Source organism: Chinchilla lanigera, unplaced genomic scaffold (genome assembly GCF_000276665.1).
Source record: "Chinchilla lanigera isolate Chin_1 unplaced genomic scaffold, ChiLan1.0 scaffold00025, whole genome shotgun sequence".
NCBI lineage: Eukaryota > Metazoa > Chordata > Mammalia > Rodentia > Chinchillidae > Chinchilla > Chinchilla lanigera.
Genome location: NW_004955426.1, coordinates 5,744,208 through 5,760,451, shown reverse-complemented (window position 1 = coordinate 5,760,451; position 16,244 = coordinate 5,744,208). Strand labels below are relative to the sequence as shown.

Below are 16,244 nucleotides of genomic sequence, written 5' to 3'. Positions count from 1 at the left end.
GCCGGAAGCTCCTCCAGTAGAAACACAGAAAGGGACTGCAAACACAAAGCCTGGAATTGTGTGTCCTGCACAGCGCTGACCTTGGTCAGCAGCTCCATTTAATTATTCACTAGTGTGCGTGTCGGCGAGGGCTGCCACCAGGCCTCATGGACTTCGGGATCTTCCGGTACGGGAATTTCCATCCCACGCCAGCAGTGGGGCTGTAACATCAGCTCACGGCAGGTGACACCTTGTCTCTTTGGCCCAAGGGCGGAACCTACACAGACCTCACAGCAAGGGCAGACAGAAGCGGGACCTTTCCGGAGGACGGAACCCCAGCACAGCAAGGCCTCCGAACTGACTCAGCAGAAAAGCAGGGGTGGATTGGGCACCAGTTTCTCAGGGATTTTTTCTTGCCCTTTGTGGAACTGGAGATGAGCCCAGGGCTTTCACACAGAGCTACATGCCCAGCCCCTTTTTGTTTCTGACACAAGTACCCAAGAATAGCTCCAGTTTACTTAGTCCCAATTCGTGTGTGTGTGTGACTGAACTGAGATGCTTCAATTCACACTTCAAATTCAGTTTTCAGATTGTTTTGTGTTTTGAGACAGAGTCTCGCTATGTGGCCAAGGCTAGCCTCAAATTCACAGCATCCTCCTGCCTCAGCCTCAGGAGTGTCCGGATGCCAGGCACACAGCACCAACTCAGCTCTCAGAATCATTGGTATCTTTATTTACTTTCTGTGTGTGTGTGCTGAGGGTCAGTCCCAGGGCCTCACACAAATTAGCTTCTCCTCTTTCTCCTTCTCCCTCTTCCTTTCCTTCTTTCTTTTACAGGTACTGGGAATTGAACCCAGGGGGGCTGAGCAGCATCCCCAGCCCTTGTTTTATTTTATTTTGAGACAGAGTCTCACTCAGTTGCCCAGCTGGCTTTGAGCCTGCAGTCCTTCTGCCTCAGCCTCCTGAGCAGCTGAGATTACAGCCATGCACCACCATACCCAGTAGGTTATCTCCTTAGTGTTGCTATTTTTATGCACATTTAAGTTTTGGAAGCCAAAATACTCTGCTCATAATTGATTAGCAGGCATGAAAAGGAGGTGTCCCCATGATGGCAAGATGACATTTTACAGCCTCCCGGGTCTTTCTGCACCCTGGAGAACGCATGTTGGGCTGTGGACCGTGTCTCAGCGCCCAGTGACAACACAGGAGAATTCCAGGGCCTTCACAGAGAGAGTTCTTTTTTGTGGTATATCCTGATTGGATTTTACACCCGCATTACTCCTTGGCAGGTGGGACCTTTAAAAAGCACTGTTCTAGAAAAGTTGGCCTCGGGAGTCTGCAGCAAACAGGACAGAGAGAAAAAACTTTACCCCCAAACGAGGCATAGGGCTGCAGCCCAGTACTCAGAAGGCTGAAGCAGCAGGATTGCTGCAAGTTCAAAGTCAGCGAGATGCTGTCTCAAAACAAAACTCCTCCCCCAAATACTACTACCCCCAAAAGCCCCAACTCAACGAGGCCATATTTCTCCCAACCGCGTTCTCTGCTTGCTGTGCCATGCGTCCTGCAGGTCTTCCTCCGGGAGTCCTTGGAGCAGAAGCTGGAGAGGCGGCGGGAGGAGGAAGTCACACGGGCGGCCATGGTGATCCGGGCCCATGTCCTGGGCTACTTGGCACGGTGAGAACCAGGTGGAGGGCAGCAGCTGTGTTCCCAGGGGAATGGCCTGGCACTGGCCCGTGGGGGCATCCCGGGGCAGGCCTTGGAAGAAGCCACCCGGCAGGGTCCAGGGCAGCCATGAGAAAAGGTGCTGGTGGGCTTCTGGCGCCTTAGTTCTGACCACCGCCTCCTCCCCGGGCTCTGCTGAGGCAGTGCTGGCTTCGGTAGTGGCTCTGCATCTGGCACTGAAGCCACACGTCCTCCTGCTCCCCTTGGCGTCTCGGGCCGGGGATCCCTTATCCCAAATGCTGCTGCTGGGAAGGCTTCAGTTTTCGCAGGTTCTGGGTTCTGGAATAGTTGCACACACCGGGCAGACCATGTCTTAGCTGACAATCTCAAATCCACAATGCTCCACGATCCTTTTTTTTTTTAAATGGTGATGGGAATAGAACCCAGGACCTCACCTATGCTAGGCATGTGCTAAACCCCAGGCCAAATAATCTGAAACAATTTTAGCATTGCATCATCACTTAAAAAGTTTAAGAATTTCAGATTTCGGAGGAGAGAAACTCAATCTATGTCATTCTGTCTCTAGAAACAGGGTCTCTATGTATATTCCCTCCAGGCTGCCCTTGAGCTCACTCTGTAGCCCACTCTGGCCTGCAACGCATAGCGATCCTCCTGCCTCAGCCTCTTATGTGCTGGGATGACAGGTGTGTGGCACCACACTGGGCTACATGTCCTGAAATCTAGAGCCGCTCTGCTGTGGTGGGATTTTTTTCCTGTTTTGTTGATTGTTTTCCTAGGAATAGGAGAATGCATCAAATTCTCTTTAGTCCTGTTCACCTAGTGTTCTGCCAGACTCCCCCTCGTGGCTGTGTGTTTATTTAGCCAAGATAGTGATAGAGTTCTTGGCCTAGTTTGTTACTCTTCTTTTCTTTTCCTTTTGTTTTGCTTTGGCCGAAAGGGATTCTTATGTCCCTAATGAGAGGATGTCCGCGCCTCCAGGCTCATACCCTCTGCGCGCATGCGCCTGGGCGTGGCCGCCTCACTGGCTCTTCTGCCGTTTCCCCTGCAGAAAGCACTACAGACAGATCCTGCGCGGCGTGGTGACGATCCAGAAGAACGTCCGGGCCTTCCTGCTGCGGCGCAGGTTTCTGCACCTGAAGAGAGCAGCCCTCGTGGTGCAGAAGCGGCTGCGCGGCCAGCGAGCGCGCAGGGCCTTCGGGCGGATGCTGGCGGAGAAGCGCGCGGAGGAGGCCAGGAAGAGGCGCGAGGAGGAAGAGGAGAGGTGCGCGCTTTCCTGCTGCAGGGCGCGAAAGGGGCCGCTTGGGTTCTAGGTTCCGTGTCTATTGAGAATTCCGCCTTGGCACCGCAGAACCCGCTGTGTCAAACAAACAGCCGCTCTTGCCGGCTGGAGTGCAGGACTCCTGTGCAGCGCTGAGACCTAGTTCCGCCCTGCGCCTGTGCACGCAGGGCGTCCTTAGCTCCGGGCCCTCGTGCCTGTCACTCGCCCTTCCCAGGTGCTTTTCAAAAGTGAGCTCTCGGGCTGGGTGTCGCTCAGTGCAGCGCCCCTGCCCAGCATTCCCGAGGTTGTGGGTTCGAGCCCACATCTTGCCTAAAAGTGGTTCTAAGATTAATGTCGCTCTTCACCCTCTCTCCTGTTTCCAGAGAAAGAGAGAGACTGCGGAAAGAAGCGGAGCTCCGGGCCCAGCAGGTGGGGACCGTGGTGACGACGTGGCCTGTGCTTTATCTGCTTCCCCCCCGCCTCAAACCTCTTGGCTGCAGGGTGCAAAACTGAAATAACTTAGAGCCGCCCTGGGAGGGCTGCTTGGCGGGAACAGCTGCGGTGCGACTTCTCCCCCGTGCACCTGGCCTGAGCGTAGTAGGGGTTTAAGATTGCAGTGTGAATCGCGGCGGGCTCACTTTTTTAAACCGCATCTCAGACTGCTGGGGCTAGGGGCTGGGGATTTAGCTCAGCGGCACAGCATCTGCCTGGCAAGCGTGAGGTCACGAGTTCGATTCCCTGTACCGGGAAAAAAAAAACAAAAAACAAAAAAACAGACTGTTGGGACTGCTGAGATGTCGCCCAGACGGGGTGGGTGACGTGACGAGACATCGCCCCCCAATCCCAGAGCTGCGAGTCTGCAGTCCGGTTTCTCCTGAGGCCTAGCTCTGTGGCGCACAGAAGTCACCTTCTCCCGGGTCCCCTTGAGTCCTCTTGCACATCCCTGGCGTGTGTGCCCTCTCCATTCTCAGACGAACACCCTCCGTCTATCCATCGACCCAGCTGTGGTTCTGTGGTTTGGACCCAGGGCCTTTGAACTGAGCTGTCTTTCCAGGATTGTATTCTTTTAATGTAAATTTTTTTTGAGACTGGTTCTCTATAAGTCACTGAATTGCCCAGATGAGCCCCACCAAACTTGCGGTCCTGACTGGGGTCGTAGCTCGGTGGTACAGTTCTTGCCTAACACAGACAGGGTCCTGGACTCGAGCCCCAGTCCTGCAAAAACCAAAACAACACGACCAGAAAACACCTTCCAGTTGTCCTGCCTCAGTCTCCCAGAGTGTCAGGAAACAAGCATGCGCCCCCATCCCCAGCTGAGGGCTCGTTCAGATCGGACGTGTCCCCAAACTAAGAGCGCCTTTTAACTTTCTCGCCTCTTTAAAAGCCTCCCTTCCAGCCCAATTACACCCTGGGGGCTGGGGGCCTGGGCTTCAGCCTGAGTGGGGGAGGCCTCGTTGAGCGCCCGCCCGCCGCCTCCCCCAGGCTGGCGGAGGCTGCGGAGCGGTACTCGCTGGCCGCAGCCTGGACCCTGACGCGCCTCTCCTTGCGCACAGGAGGAAGAGGCCCGGCTGCAGAGCCTGAGGGACGCGGCGCGGAGCCGCGAGCTGCAGAAGCAGCGAGAGAACAAGCAGGTGGAGGAGATCCTGCGGCTGGAGCGCGAGATCGAGGACCTGCAGCGCATGAAGGAGCGGCAGGAGCTGAGCCTGACCGAGGCGTCGCTGCAGCGGCTGCGGCAGCGGCGGGACGAGGAGCTGCGGCGGCTGGAGGACGAGGCCAGCCGGGCGGCGCACGAGTTCCTGGCCGCGCTCAACTTCCACGAGATCGACGCGTGCGTGCGCGGCCTCGAGCGCTCCCTGGCCGCGGCGCCGGGCAACGGCGCGGGGCCCCCGGGCTTCAACTTCAGCCAGCCCTACCCGGACGAGGAGGACGAGGACGAGGGCTTCGCGGCCGACGACGACGCCTTCAAGGACTCGCCCAACCCCAGTGAGCACGGCCACTCGGACCAGCGCACGAGCGGCATCCGCACGAGCGACGACTCCTCCGAGGAGGACCCCTACGTGCACGAGGCCGCGGGGGCCCCGGGGGACCCCGAGCCGCCCCCCGACCCGCACGAGGCCACCTACTGCGAGCCGGGCGAGGCCCCGCCCGGGGACCAGGATGAGGACGACTACGACGACGGCGCGGTCACCTCCGGCAGCAGCGTCACCTTCTCCAACTCCTACGGCAGCCAGTGGTCCCCCGACTACCGCTGCTCCGTGGGCACCTGCAACAGCTCGGGCGCCTACGGCCTCAGCTCCGAGGGCGCGCAGTCCTCGGTGGGTGCCCGGGGTCCCCACCGAGGGGGGTGGGCGACTTATGCTAGTGAGGACACCCCCGGTGCCAGCATCAGCCCTTGGGTTAGCAGGGAACGCTGAACCAGAGATGTCCAAAACAGGGTCCAAGCTGGCTGGGGTGGTGGTACAGGCCCGTAATCTTAGCACTTGGGAGCGTCTGAGGCGGGAAGATCACCATGAGTTCCAGGCCAGCCTGGCCATATGGCGATAGATCCCGTTTCAAAAAAAAAAAAAAAAGCCCCAAAACAGATCTTAAACCAGAGATTGCAAAATCAGGAGCCAAGCTGGGTGTGCTGGCTCGACGTAATCCCAGGACCCAGGAGAGGCTGAGGTAGGAGGATCTTCAGGAGTTCCGGGGTACACAGCAAGAGTCTGTCTCAGAAAAGCAAAGCAGGGACGGGGATATAGCACAGTAGCATAAGTGCCTGTAAGGCCCTGAGTTCGATTCCCAGTACCAAAGAAAAAGAAAAAGGACTTTCCCCAAAATGACGTTTCCCTAAACCAGATACTTAAAAATCAGGATCTAAACCGGGTGTGATGGCTCATGCTTGTAATGCAACATCTGAGAGGCTGAGGTAGGAGAATTGCCTCAAGTTCATGACCAGCCTAAGCCACATGCTGCATTTAGGGCCTTAAACTGCATAGCAAGATCCTAGCTCAGATAGGATGGATGATAGATAGATAGATAGATAGATAGATAGATAGATGGTGGATAGATGGTGGATAGATGGATGAATGATAGACAGGGCTGGATAGATAGGACGGACAGACCCCTAAACCATGTCAAATCGGGATCTAAAGCAGATGTAACATCTGTAACCCAGCTCCCTAGAGAGGCTGGTGCAGCAGGATGGCCGTGAGCTCAAGGCCAGGCTGGGATACATAGCAAGACCCTGCCAAAAAAAGCCAAGCAGGGTCTTAGAGATAATCTTAGGCTCCTTTCTCTGTCCAGATGCCAGGGTCTGCCTGTTGCAGGTTGATCGCCGGTCTCAGACCTACATTTGAGCTGAGGCCTGAGGAAACCACGCTTTCAGTGGCCCCTTAGCTTTGCTGAGTGCCAAGGGTGGGCCCGATCTCACCCCACCGTGACTCCTCAGCCTGGTGCACGGTGTTATTTCTTGAGCTGCTTGTAAGCGAGGAAACTTCAGGGTTGGTTTGGTTTTTTGAAACAGGGTCTTGCTATGTAGTGCAGGCTGGCCTTGAGCTCACTGTATGAACCAGGCTGGCCTCACTTGCGGGGATCCTCCTGCCTCAGCCTGCCGAGTGCTGGGATGACAGGTATGTGCCACTACACCTGGCTAGCTTTAGGGTTTGAATATGCTCTTTCCGGTTTCTGGGTGGATTTATAGTTTACTTGTATGTTTTCCCATTGACCATGCATTCAGTGCCATCTTAATTTTCTAAGGCTTGGAAATATTTTTAGCATAGTAATTTAAAGGCGATTGACTTGCATGGTTTGGTTAAGTTTATACCTTTTCACAACAGTGCTGTTTTTAGAAGAGACGACTTGTAGGTGTTAGTGTAGCTTAGTATTTGGGTCTTTTTTGTTAGCATGTTTTTGTTTTTGTTTTTGTTTTGTTTTTGAGACAGAGTCTCACTATGTGGCCCAGGCCGGCTTTGAAGTCCTTTAGTGATCCTCCTGCCTCAGCCTCCTGAGTGCTGGGATTGCAGATGTGCGCCACTTTGCCCAGTTTAAAGCTTGGTATTTTGCTGTGCTGCGTCCCTGTGGTTGCCACTCTCACTGCAGTGGAACAGCGGGGAGTGTGGCTCCTGCGTCCCTTCCCTGGACTGTATGCTGGGTGTTTTCTCTGTTGTCCTCCATCCTTTTGCTCACTGTGGGCCCCCTCTCCTCGTCCAGTTTGAAGACAGTGAAGAAGACTTTGACTCCAGGTTCGACACGGATGATGAGCTGTCCTACCGCCGGGACTCTGTGTACAGCTGTGTCACGCTGCCTTACTTCCATAGCTTCCTGTACATGAAAGGTATGGTCTGCAGCCCCGAGCAGTGTGGGCTGGCACAGTGGAAACTGAGATTTGTTTGTTTCACGTTGGTTTTTGAGACAAGGTCTCACTATGTAGTTCAGGCTGGCCTCTTAACTCATGGCGATCCTCCTGCCTCAGTCTCCCAAGTGCTGGGATGATGGGTGTACTACCACACCTAGCTCCACACCTTCACTTACGTTTTTCTTTCTACTTGATTTCCCTTTTTCTTCTGTCTGCTCTTCTGATGAGTAGTCTGGTGACTAACACCAGTTCTTTGCTTTTCAAATTCGCCATGTTGGCCTCGGGCCCACACTATGCTCGTGAAACCCCCACAGGCTTGCTTCAGGGGAGGCTTCTACCCCCTGAGCTCACGGCTTGGGGCAGCGTTTATGGGAGCACTGGCATGGAAAAGGCCAGGGCATCCTGAACCCAGATGCAGCCCAGCGGAGGAGACATGCCTTCACGGGTTCAATAAGTTTTTACCCAGAGCATCTGCAGATGTTTTCCTTGCTGCTCACAGCAAACACAAACTTTTGGTTAAAATATTTCCCATCCCCTCTTAGTTTTCTAGGTTTGCTTTAAAATCCCCTACGTCGTATGTAATATGTGCCGCTGATGTATTACAGGTGTCTGACTACAATAAAAAGGGTAGGAAAAATGTAAACTGAAGGGTTAGAATCGTTTTAAGGAGATGAGCAATTTGGGGACATTTGGGGTTTTTTTTGAGACAGGGTGCTACTGTGTGGTCCAGGCTGGCCTTGAACTCGTGGCGAGCCTGAGTGTGGGGATCACAGGCGTGCGCCACCATGCCTAGCTGGGACATTTCTTAATAAAAACAGATTCAGTAAGTGCAGCATCATTTACTCTTCTGATGAAGTCCTGAATAAAACAGGGCCCAGAAAACCGTATAAAAGAAGAAAAGGCAGTCACCAGCCAAGCTGAGCTTTCCCGCCAGGTGGCCTCCTGAGGTGACTGCCATGGGGGTGAAGGACACTGGTCAGTCTCGGGCGGCGCAATGTCCCTGGAAGTCCACAGGAGGGCGGGCGGGGCGCTGTTTAGAGCCAGGAGCGCAGCCGCCAAGAACGTGAGCCAGGTGGAGCGATGCCGATGCGCATGCGCGTTGCTATGGACGACGCGGGAAGGATGAGACAACTGGAGCCCACACTTGTCCTCAGGGTTTGATTTAAGAAACCCAGATTACAGTCTCCAGTCGAAACAGTCGTAGTAGTACCCTGTCGGCTCGTCTCCCTTGGCAAGTTTGCTATCCGATAGGAAACAGCCCCGGAGCGCGCCCAGCCAGCCGGAAGCACTTTCAGTGTAAGGAAGGAGGATGTCACCGTCTCGCGGCGAGGCCAGGGCACTGTCCTTCTCGCTCCGAACGCCGGCCAGGGCTGTCACCGTGGTGTCTGTTCCAGTGCAGGCTTAGGTCTGTAATCACTGCCACAGTCATGGAAGAAAATCCCTGGCTCTGGAGGCTGAGGCAGGAGGAGCCCAGGCTAGATGGTGAGTTCAAGGCCAGCTGGAACTACAAAGTGAGACCCTGGCTCCCCCCCACAAAAAAATGTTCTGCTAGATTTATTTTCCAGTCTTATAAAAGGAAAATGTTGTGTATGCTAACTTTAAATGTCTCTTGATTTATTAGTAGTTGATCAGAAATATCGTGTGGGCAATTTAGAGTAGATTCTGTTTCTCAGTATACTAATTGAAACGGATTTTTGAATGATAGGGAAAATATATCATTTTGTCATCTTGGGGGAATCTAGAAAACTAAAGTAAAATTGCCCTACTAAAAGGGAAAGGATTTTTTTATCCTATTAAAGATAATATCTGAGCCAGGCATGGGGACACCTGTAAGTCCAGCGCTCAGGGAGGCTGAGGTGGGAGGATCACAAGTTCAAACGCAGCTTGGGCAACTCAGTGACTTTGAGTGGTTGTGACTCTTTTGTGGGTCAGAGCGTCAGTTTGTTACCAGCTTTTCCGTGAACGCCTTACACAGGTGCGCCGGCTAAGTGCGCAGGAGCTGTGTTGGGGCATAGGGAAGGCCGTGGTCCCAGGTGGCACTGCTATAATAACGTCTGATGTGTCCTGCACACAGCACACAGCTCCGCCCTGCACTGGAAGGTGTTGGAGTGCTTTTTAGCCTGGGCAGGGTTAAGGGTTGGCTGCAGCTGAGGGCTTGATACGGATGTCATTGTCACCCAGCTTGATTGACTTTTCCTAGCCAGGTGACTTCCTGTCATGCAGCACACAGGAGGCTGAGGCAGGAGCACTGCCTCAAATTCCAGGCCAGCCTGAACTACATGGTGAGACTGTGTCTCAAAAAAAACCATCCAAAGAAACTCATATGCCTGGCTTTTCTCTGACCTTTCCCTCCCCATCCCGGGTGCAGGGGGCCTCATGAACTCCTGGAAGCGCCGCTGGTGCGTGCTCAAGGACGAGACCTTCCTGTGGTTCCGCTCCAAGCAGGAGGCCCTCAAGCAGGGCTGGCTGCACAAGAAGGGCGGCGGCTCGTCCACACTGTCGCGGAGGAACTGGAAGAGGCGCTGGTTCGTGCTGCGCCAGGCCAAGCTGATGTACTTCGAGAACGACAGCGAGGAGAAGCTCAAGGGCACCATCGAGGTCCGGACTGCCAGGTACGTGGGCACGCCCTGGGGGTAGCCTGGGCCCCCGTTGCACGGCTCCATCCCTTGGTGTGTGAGAGTGTGGTGGTCTCAAAGATGATTTAATGAGCCGGGCGCGGTGGCACACACCTGTCATCCCAGCACTGGGGAAGCTGAGGCAGGAGGACTGCCGCAAGTATGAGCACCCTGGACTCTGTAGTGACTCCAAGGTCAGCCTCGACTACGTAGCAAGACCCTGTCTGAAAAAAATAAAACCGAACAAAGAGCCTATTGAAAATAACTCACCAGAAATACAGTTATATGGTAGAAAAGTGGTGTAGATACAGAGCAGTTGGTTGAGGGCCCAGCAGATAAATGAGCTAACGTGGGAGCAGGCTGACCCTTGGAGGTCTGTTGTGAAATGAACTCTTGTCTTCTCCTGGGCTGTCTGCACTGCCCTTCCAGACCCAGCTGACAAAGGGGCAGAGGTGGCCCTTGAACCCGCGCAGCCCCTTTCGCTGTCAGCCCCTGGGACAGCCACAGCTCTGGACTATCAAGGGCCTTTGACTGCTGTTCAGAATTCTGTGCTTGGAAATGGCTTGGCGGCTGGCTTTCTTGGAAAACGAGGCGCTCAGCGTAGAAACGCGTTGGGCATAACCCGCAGCGGTGCTCGGCGCCGCATGCGTAGCCCCAGAGACGAGCAAAGCGGGAAGGTTGGCTCTCGGAGGTCAGAGTAGCCCCGGAAGTGGTGAGGCTTGGAAGCACAACACTGCTCGTCAGCCAGCACCAGCCACTTAGGTGGCGGCTGCTCCTGGGGAAATGCGTGAGAAGCGGGGCTTTTGTGGATTTGGTGTTAAGGACAAACAGTGAAGTGCAAACAGCAGAGTGTTGGGCTTTTCCAGGCCGACGCTTTGGTTCCTCAGGAGCAAGAGCAGCCGGGAACCGGGGTCTGAATCCCACAGGGCTCTGGCCGAGCAGCGCGATTCCCAGGTCCCCCTCTGCACCCCACAGTGTCCTCTTATTTGCCCCATCGATGGGCTCACAGGTGCCAGGAGGTGGAGTGCGCTGAATGTCACCAAAGTACTGTGCAGCTTGGCCCTGTGGCCCCGGTTTCCACACGTACAGACTGGGCCACCTGGATGGAAAATATTAAGAGAAGAGTCCCATCTGTACTGACCGTGTACAAGCAGCCTTTTCCCTTGTCCTCACTCCTTCAGAAGTACAGGTAGCAGCTCTGCAGAGCACCCACACTGGGCAGCTGCCGACATCGGGCACTCAGGGTTTGCAGAGGTTGCATGCAAAATACGGTGCCGTCTTAAGGGGGCTGTCAGACATCTGCAGCTTTGGGTACCTGAAGTGGGTCCCGGCTCCTACAGCTAACCAGGGGTTCTTTGTGTCCCTGTGCCGGTCTGCTACACATTTCCCAGCAGAGCCACGTGTCGGGGAGCTTTGTCAGGACTGCATCTCGGTACGCACATGCCAGCTTCTCACCGTTTCTGCCACACAGCAAGCAGGGCAGTACGTGAGGGTTTCTCGTTAAGATAGTTGCCTGTTGCATGGGTAGGGTTGGTTCTGCAGGCTGTGGGTTGGTTTTATCGTTTCCCAAAGGTACAAATACATTAGGAGTTACACGATGGTGAGAATCTCCCCTCAGAATCCACAGAGCTTTGATTTCAAGACATTCCCAGCCCCCTGGTACAGAAATCCGTGGATATTCAATTTTCTTGTGTAAAATGGCATTCTGTTTGCATCTAACCTATACACATCTTTCCCGACATTTCAAATACCTCTGTATTACTTAAAATGACTAATGTGATATAAATGTTAGGTAAGTAGTTACGCTGTATTGTTTCAAGTGCAATAACCCAGAAGGTCTGTATATATTTGATACAGCTGCTACTTTCTTTTCTGAATACTTTGCATCTGCTCTTGACTGAATCTACACGTAAGGGACCTGCAGATAGAGAGAGCTGGCTATCCTCGTTTATGAGCTAGCATATTTGTTTGGTTTTGTTTTTTTGAGACAGGGTCTCACTATGTGCTTGAGGCTGGCTTTGTACACACAATGTAGTCTGGCTGGCCTCAAACTCAGGCCGATCCTCCCAACTGCTGGGATGACAGGCGTTCCCCACCACACGGGATGAAGCTAGACTAACAATAAGTTGTGTGTCTATTCTAAACAGACTGTTCTGCTTCGTCAGTGTGAAATAAATGTCTGACTCTCAGCCGTCACAGGAAGCTGGCATTCCCCCTCAGGACCTCTCACCAAGTTGATCACTGTCTCAGCTCTGACCCTGGCCCCAGATTTCTGTCTCAGGTGCTGTTTAGGAAATGTTAGAGTGAGATCCAGATGATATCAAGCCCGCCTGTTTCCCCAGCCCCGGATGGACGTAGTGTGTCCATGACAGGTTGGGTACAGCAGTCACCAGCCAAGGCCTAAATTGATGAAAGCTGTCATCGACTGTGAGTCTCCAACAGCGTACCCAAGCCTGGTGACTGGTAACAAGCAGAAACGCATCTGGGCCATGGGGCTGGAGGCTGTGGTGTCCAGGATCGAGGGCACACGTGGCCAGGGCTGCGTGCTGAGTTGTCCCCTGCTTGAAGAGCCAGTGAGCACTCACAAGAGAGGGGAAAATGGAATTCACAGCCTCCGTCCCTCTTACAGTCTGCGGTAATTTTAGAATCAACACTCATCTGATCTTGAGGGTGGAGCCCCATGACCTAATCCCCCCGCAAGTGAGCTGGTAGGGCCACGTTAACGTCAGCCGATCCTCAGCTTCTTGTGCCATGATTTCAGTTGCCTGTGGTCAGCCATGGTCTGACAGGGTTAAATGAAGTTTCATGTTTTGGGAGAGAAAGACTACATCTCCCTAGCTTTTATTCCATGGTTGTAATTGTTCTGTTCTTTTTATTGATGACTGTAGCTAATCGGCAACCATGCCCAGTTTGGAAAGTAAGCCTTATCACAGGGGTGTATGTACAGGTGGAGCAGAGCTAGCCAGAAAAATCCAAAACCTGAAACGCTCCAACTTTGCACACTGACCTGGAGCCACAGATGGAAAATTCCATGCCTGACCGCATGCTACGGGTCGGGGCCACAATGTGGACACACTGAAAGGACCACATAATGTGTGACCTTCCGGAGGCGGGTGGCCCAGCTGAAGAATGTATGCGTGCAGAGCCCTGGGTTCAAACCTCAACGCCGGTGAAACAAAAGCTCCTTCAGGCTCCTGTATTAGGTGTATGTAAAACAGGAACGAATTCCGTAGTTAGCCTTAGGTCTCATCCTGAACACAGCTTATTGTGTGCAGACGTTCAAAGTCAGACACACTTCTGGTCTCATGCCTTCTAGGAAAGGGGTGCTCGGCCCTATGGGAAGGAGACATGACTCATATGGGGTTCAGTGCCGTCTCAGTTTCCGGTACTTGCTGGGGTGTCTTGGAACCCCCTTGTGGATAAGTGGGGACCACTTTATACAGCGGCTTCTAACCGTTGCCAACTCAGTCAGTCACTTCATCAAGTGGCTCTCTGCAGTTGTTACTAAGAATTCTGCATTCCCAGGTGCCACCTTCGCTCTCATCTCTTTGCAGAGAGATCATCGATAACACCAGCAAGGAGAACGGGATCGACATCATCATGGGCGACCGGACCTTCCACCTGATCGCCGAGTCCCCGGAAGATGCCAGGTGAGGTGTGACCCGGGCACTCCGTCCCCAGCATGTCCGCCCTCAGCCTGGGCAGCAGCCTCACCCTGCTGGCTCTTGAGAGTTTCCCAGTGGGGTTTGCTCTGAGGGCGGCTGGAGAACTGAGTTGTAGGAGAAGCGTGTCATGTCTGCGACCCCTCCCTGGGCAGAAACATGCAGGTGTGGCACAGCCTTCTGCATTTCCAGCACCCACTTCCTCCACACAGACCTGTTCATCTCAGCTACCAGCCCCGTGTATGAGCTAAGCTCAGGGCCACCTGCGAGAAGACTCTGAGCCTTCAAAGTGCACATCTCAGATTTGCAAAAGGATCTAAAGAACAGTGGCATTAGCTGGTGGCCGAATGAATGACAATATTGAAGTATTCAGAGGGTTCTAAAAGTCACTGTATTGACATGCTCCGTAGAAGACATACTAACCTACGTGGTGTTGCAAGCAGCATGCAGATGTGTCGCATGTTTCAGTTCATTTAATTCTCACGTGGCCCTGCCGGGTCAGCATTGTTGTTACCATGGCTTGCATCTTGCAGATTAGGAGGCGGGTACAGGGAAAGGGCGGGGTCATCTGTGTCATCGGAGGAGTTTGCGTGCTCCATTCTGCTGGGTGGAGGCATTAAGCATTCCACATTCTTTCTTAGGGAGCTTAAGTGTTTGACTCAGAAAAGAGGAAAGGGGTGTCCTGACTGGCTGGACCACACTGCTTGAGTTTTTGAACCTCAGGTAGCCATGTCAGGGTGCTCAGGCCTGCAGCACTGTTGTAGTTATTTTTCTCATCACTGTGACAAAATACCCGACTTACACAACTTAAAAGGAGGAGAGGGTTTTTTTGGCTCACAGTCTGTGCATAGCAGGCTGGCTCCAGGGCAGAGGCACCTGGCAGAGGAACAGGGCTCAGGGCATGGTGGACAAGAAGAAGGGAGAGAAGAAGGGAGGGGCAGGGGAGAGAGCTGCCCTTCCAGGCCACGCCCAATGCCCCGCCTATTCCGAACCAGGCCCCGCCCCTTCCTAACAGGCCCCGCCTCCTAACAGTGGTCCTGCTGTGCGCCCGTATAGTCCAGCCACCCTCCAGAAGCCCAGCGGGGAGCACATGAGACTCCAGGGCCGTGTGAACCTAAGCCGTGACAGACACAGGGTCAGGAGGACGCATGTTTGCTCTCCAGTCAGATGCATCAGCAGGTCGCTCTGGCTATGACACGCAGGGGTGGGGTCCCTTCTCTTCCTGCAGGTCAGCGGGGTGAGACTGGTGACTGTCCCCTGCTCTGAGACCGCGTCCAAGGGCTTTCAGCCCCGTCTCGGGCCTGGGGCTCTGGGAAGCTCTCGGGACCTCCCTAACCGTTGCCCCTGGAAAGATTTGAAGTCACTGCAACACCATGGTAGCAGCAGTAATGTTCCAGACCCCGGAAGGTCATTCTTCCCATGGGAATAAACTGAACCCCGGGTGAACTCATAAATTACTACACAAAGTGCAAAAACAAGCAGACCTGAAATTACGGTCCCATCGTTCCGTCTGGGGCTCCTGTGTGGCTTTCTGTGGTCCCAGGAAGGCACGCAGCTTCCCAGCTGAATTACAGGTTGGGCTGGCGGTTACCCTGTCTGCGCCTCGAGGGCCCTGCTAAATTTAACGTTTGGAATCGGTTAGCCAAGGCCTTTCCCCCAGGCTTTGAATGCGTTTTCAAATTCCAAGCCATAACTTGATTCAAAAGAGGAAATTCATAACTTCAAGGGTATCTTCACAGATTGAAGTTCAGCAAATTTGTATTTTATTCCTTTGTGTCTGTGATTCCATGTGGCATAACATACGCCTTAAAGTTATGTGTTTTGCAATGTTTATGTAGGAGTTTGGGTTTTTGTACTGGGAATTGAACCCAGGGTCTTTGCACTGAGCTATATCCCCAGGCTTTTTTTATTTTTTGAATTTCGACAGGATTTTACCAAGTTGCCAAGGCTGAACTTGTATCCTCCTGCCTCAGCCTCCCAGAGTGCTGGGATCACAGGCATGTAGCACCACACCCAGCTTGAGGAGATTTTTGAGTTTGGCATGAGCAAGGACTTGCTTTGTGGTTAACCAGAACAGTGGAGCAAGTTCACATGAAGTTGCTTCCCTTGGTCATGCTAAGAGTATATACTTTGAATAATTTCATGTTTTCTCCTTCAGGAATCACGGGAGATGGATTTTAGTGCTTGGCTGTAAATTTACCAGGCCTGCCTTTCTATAAGGGTGACCTAAATGGCTGACAAGGGTGTCACTTTTCCATCGCATGCCATGTGCTGTTCCCTGTGCCTCTGTGCCTTACAGGCAGGGCAGGAGAGGAGCCCCAGCTTCTCTCACGTGTGCAGCCTCTCGTGTGCTGTAGCTGCTCAATAAATGCTGGATTCTTGGATGCATGGATGGATGCATGGATGGATGCATGGATGGGCAGGTAGATGTACAGTTCAGGTGGGTGGGTGGGTGGATGGTAGAGTTGACACATTTTGATTTATTGTCTGATTCGAGTAGGCTGGACGTGAGGAATGAGTTGAGTTCTCTGGTCAAAATCATTTTCTACCTTGTACTTGTGGTGCTCTTACAGTTTTAGCCTTCCCCTTTTGACTTTTTTTTTTAAAGATGAGAAGGCACCTAGATGTCCTCTAGGATAAAGTAATAGTTACTCTCCTGGGTAGATGTATTTTGAGTAGAAGTGAGGATTTCATTATTTGCTACCAATTTCC

At 53.3% G+C, this 16,244-nt stretch overlaps 1 protein-coding gene across 1 annotated transcript in view; it reads left to right on the top strand.

Moving 5' to 3' along the window:
• The window catches only part of Myo10 (myosin X), a gene marked incomplete in the record, with an annotated part of 159,551 nt that overhangs the window by 124,865 nt on the left and 18,442 nt on the right, over positions 1 to 16,244 (top strand). Inside the window, 7 exon segments of the mRNA XM_005386137.2 lie at positions 1,546 to 1,652; positions 2,710 to 2,922; positions 3,303 to 3,348; positions 4,473 to 5,234; positions 7,111 to 7,234; positions 9,624 to 9,867; positions 13,425 to 13,520. Of these exon segments, the coding sequence (XP_005386194.2) occupies positions 1,546 to 1,652; positions 2,710 to 2,922; positions 3,303 to 3,348; positions 4,473 to 5,234; positions 7,111 to 7,234; positions 9,624 to 9,867; positions 13,425 to 13,520 (1,592 nt within the window).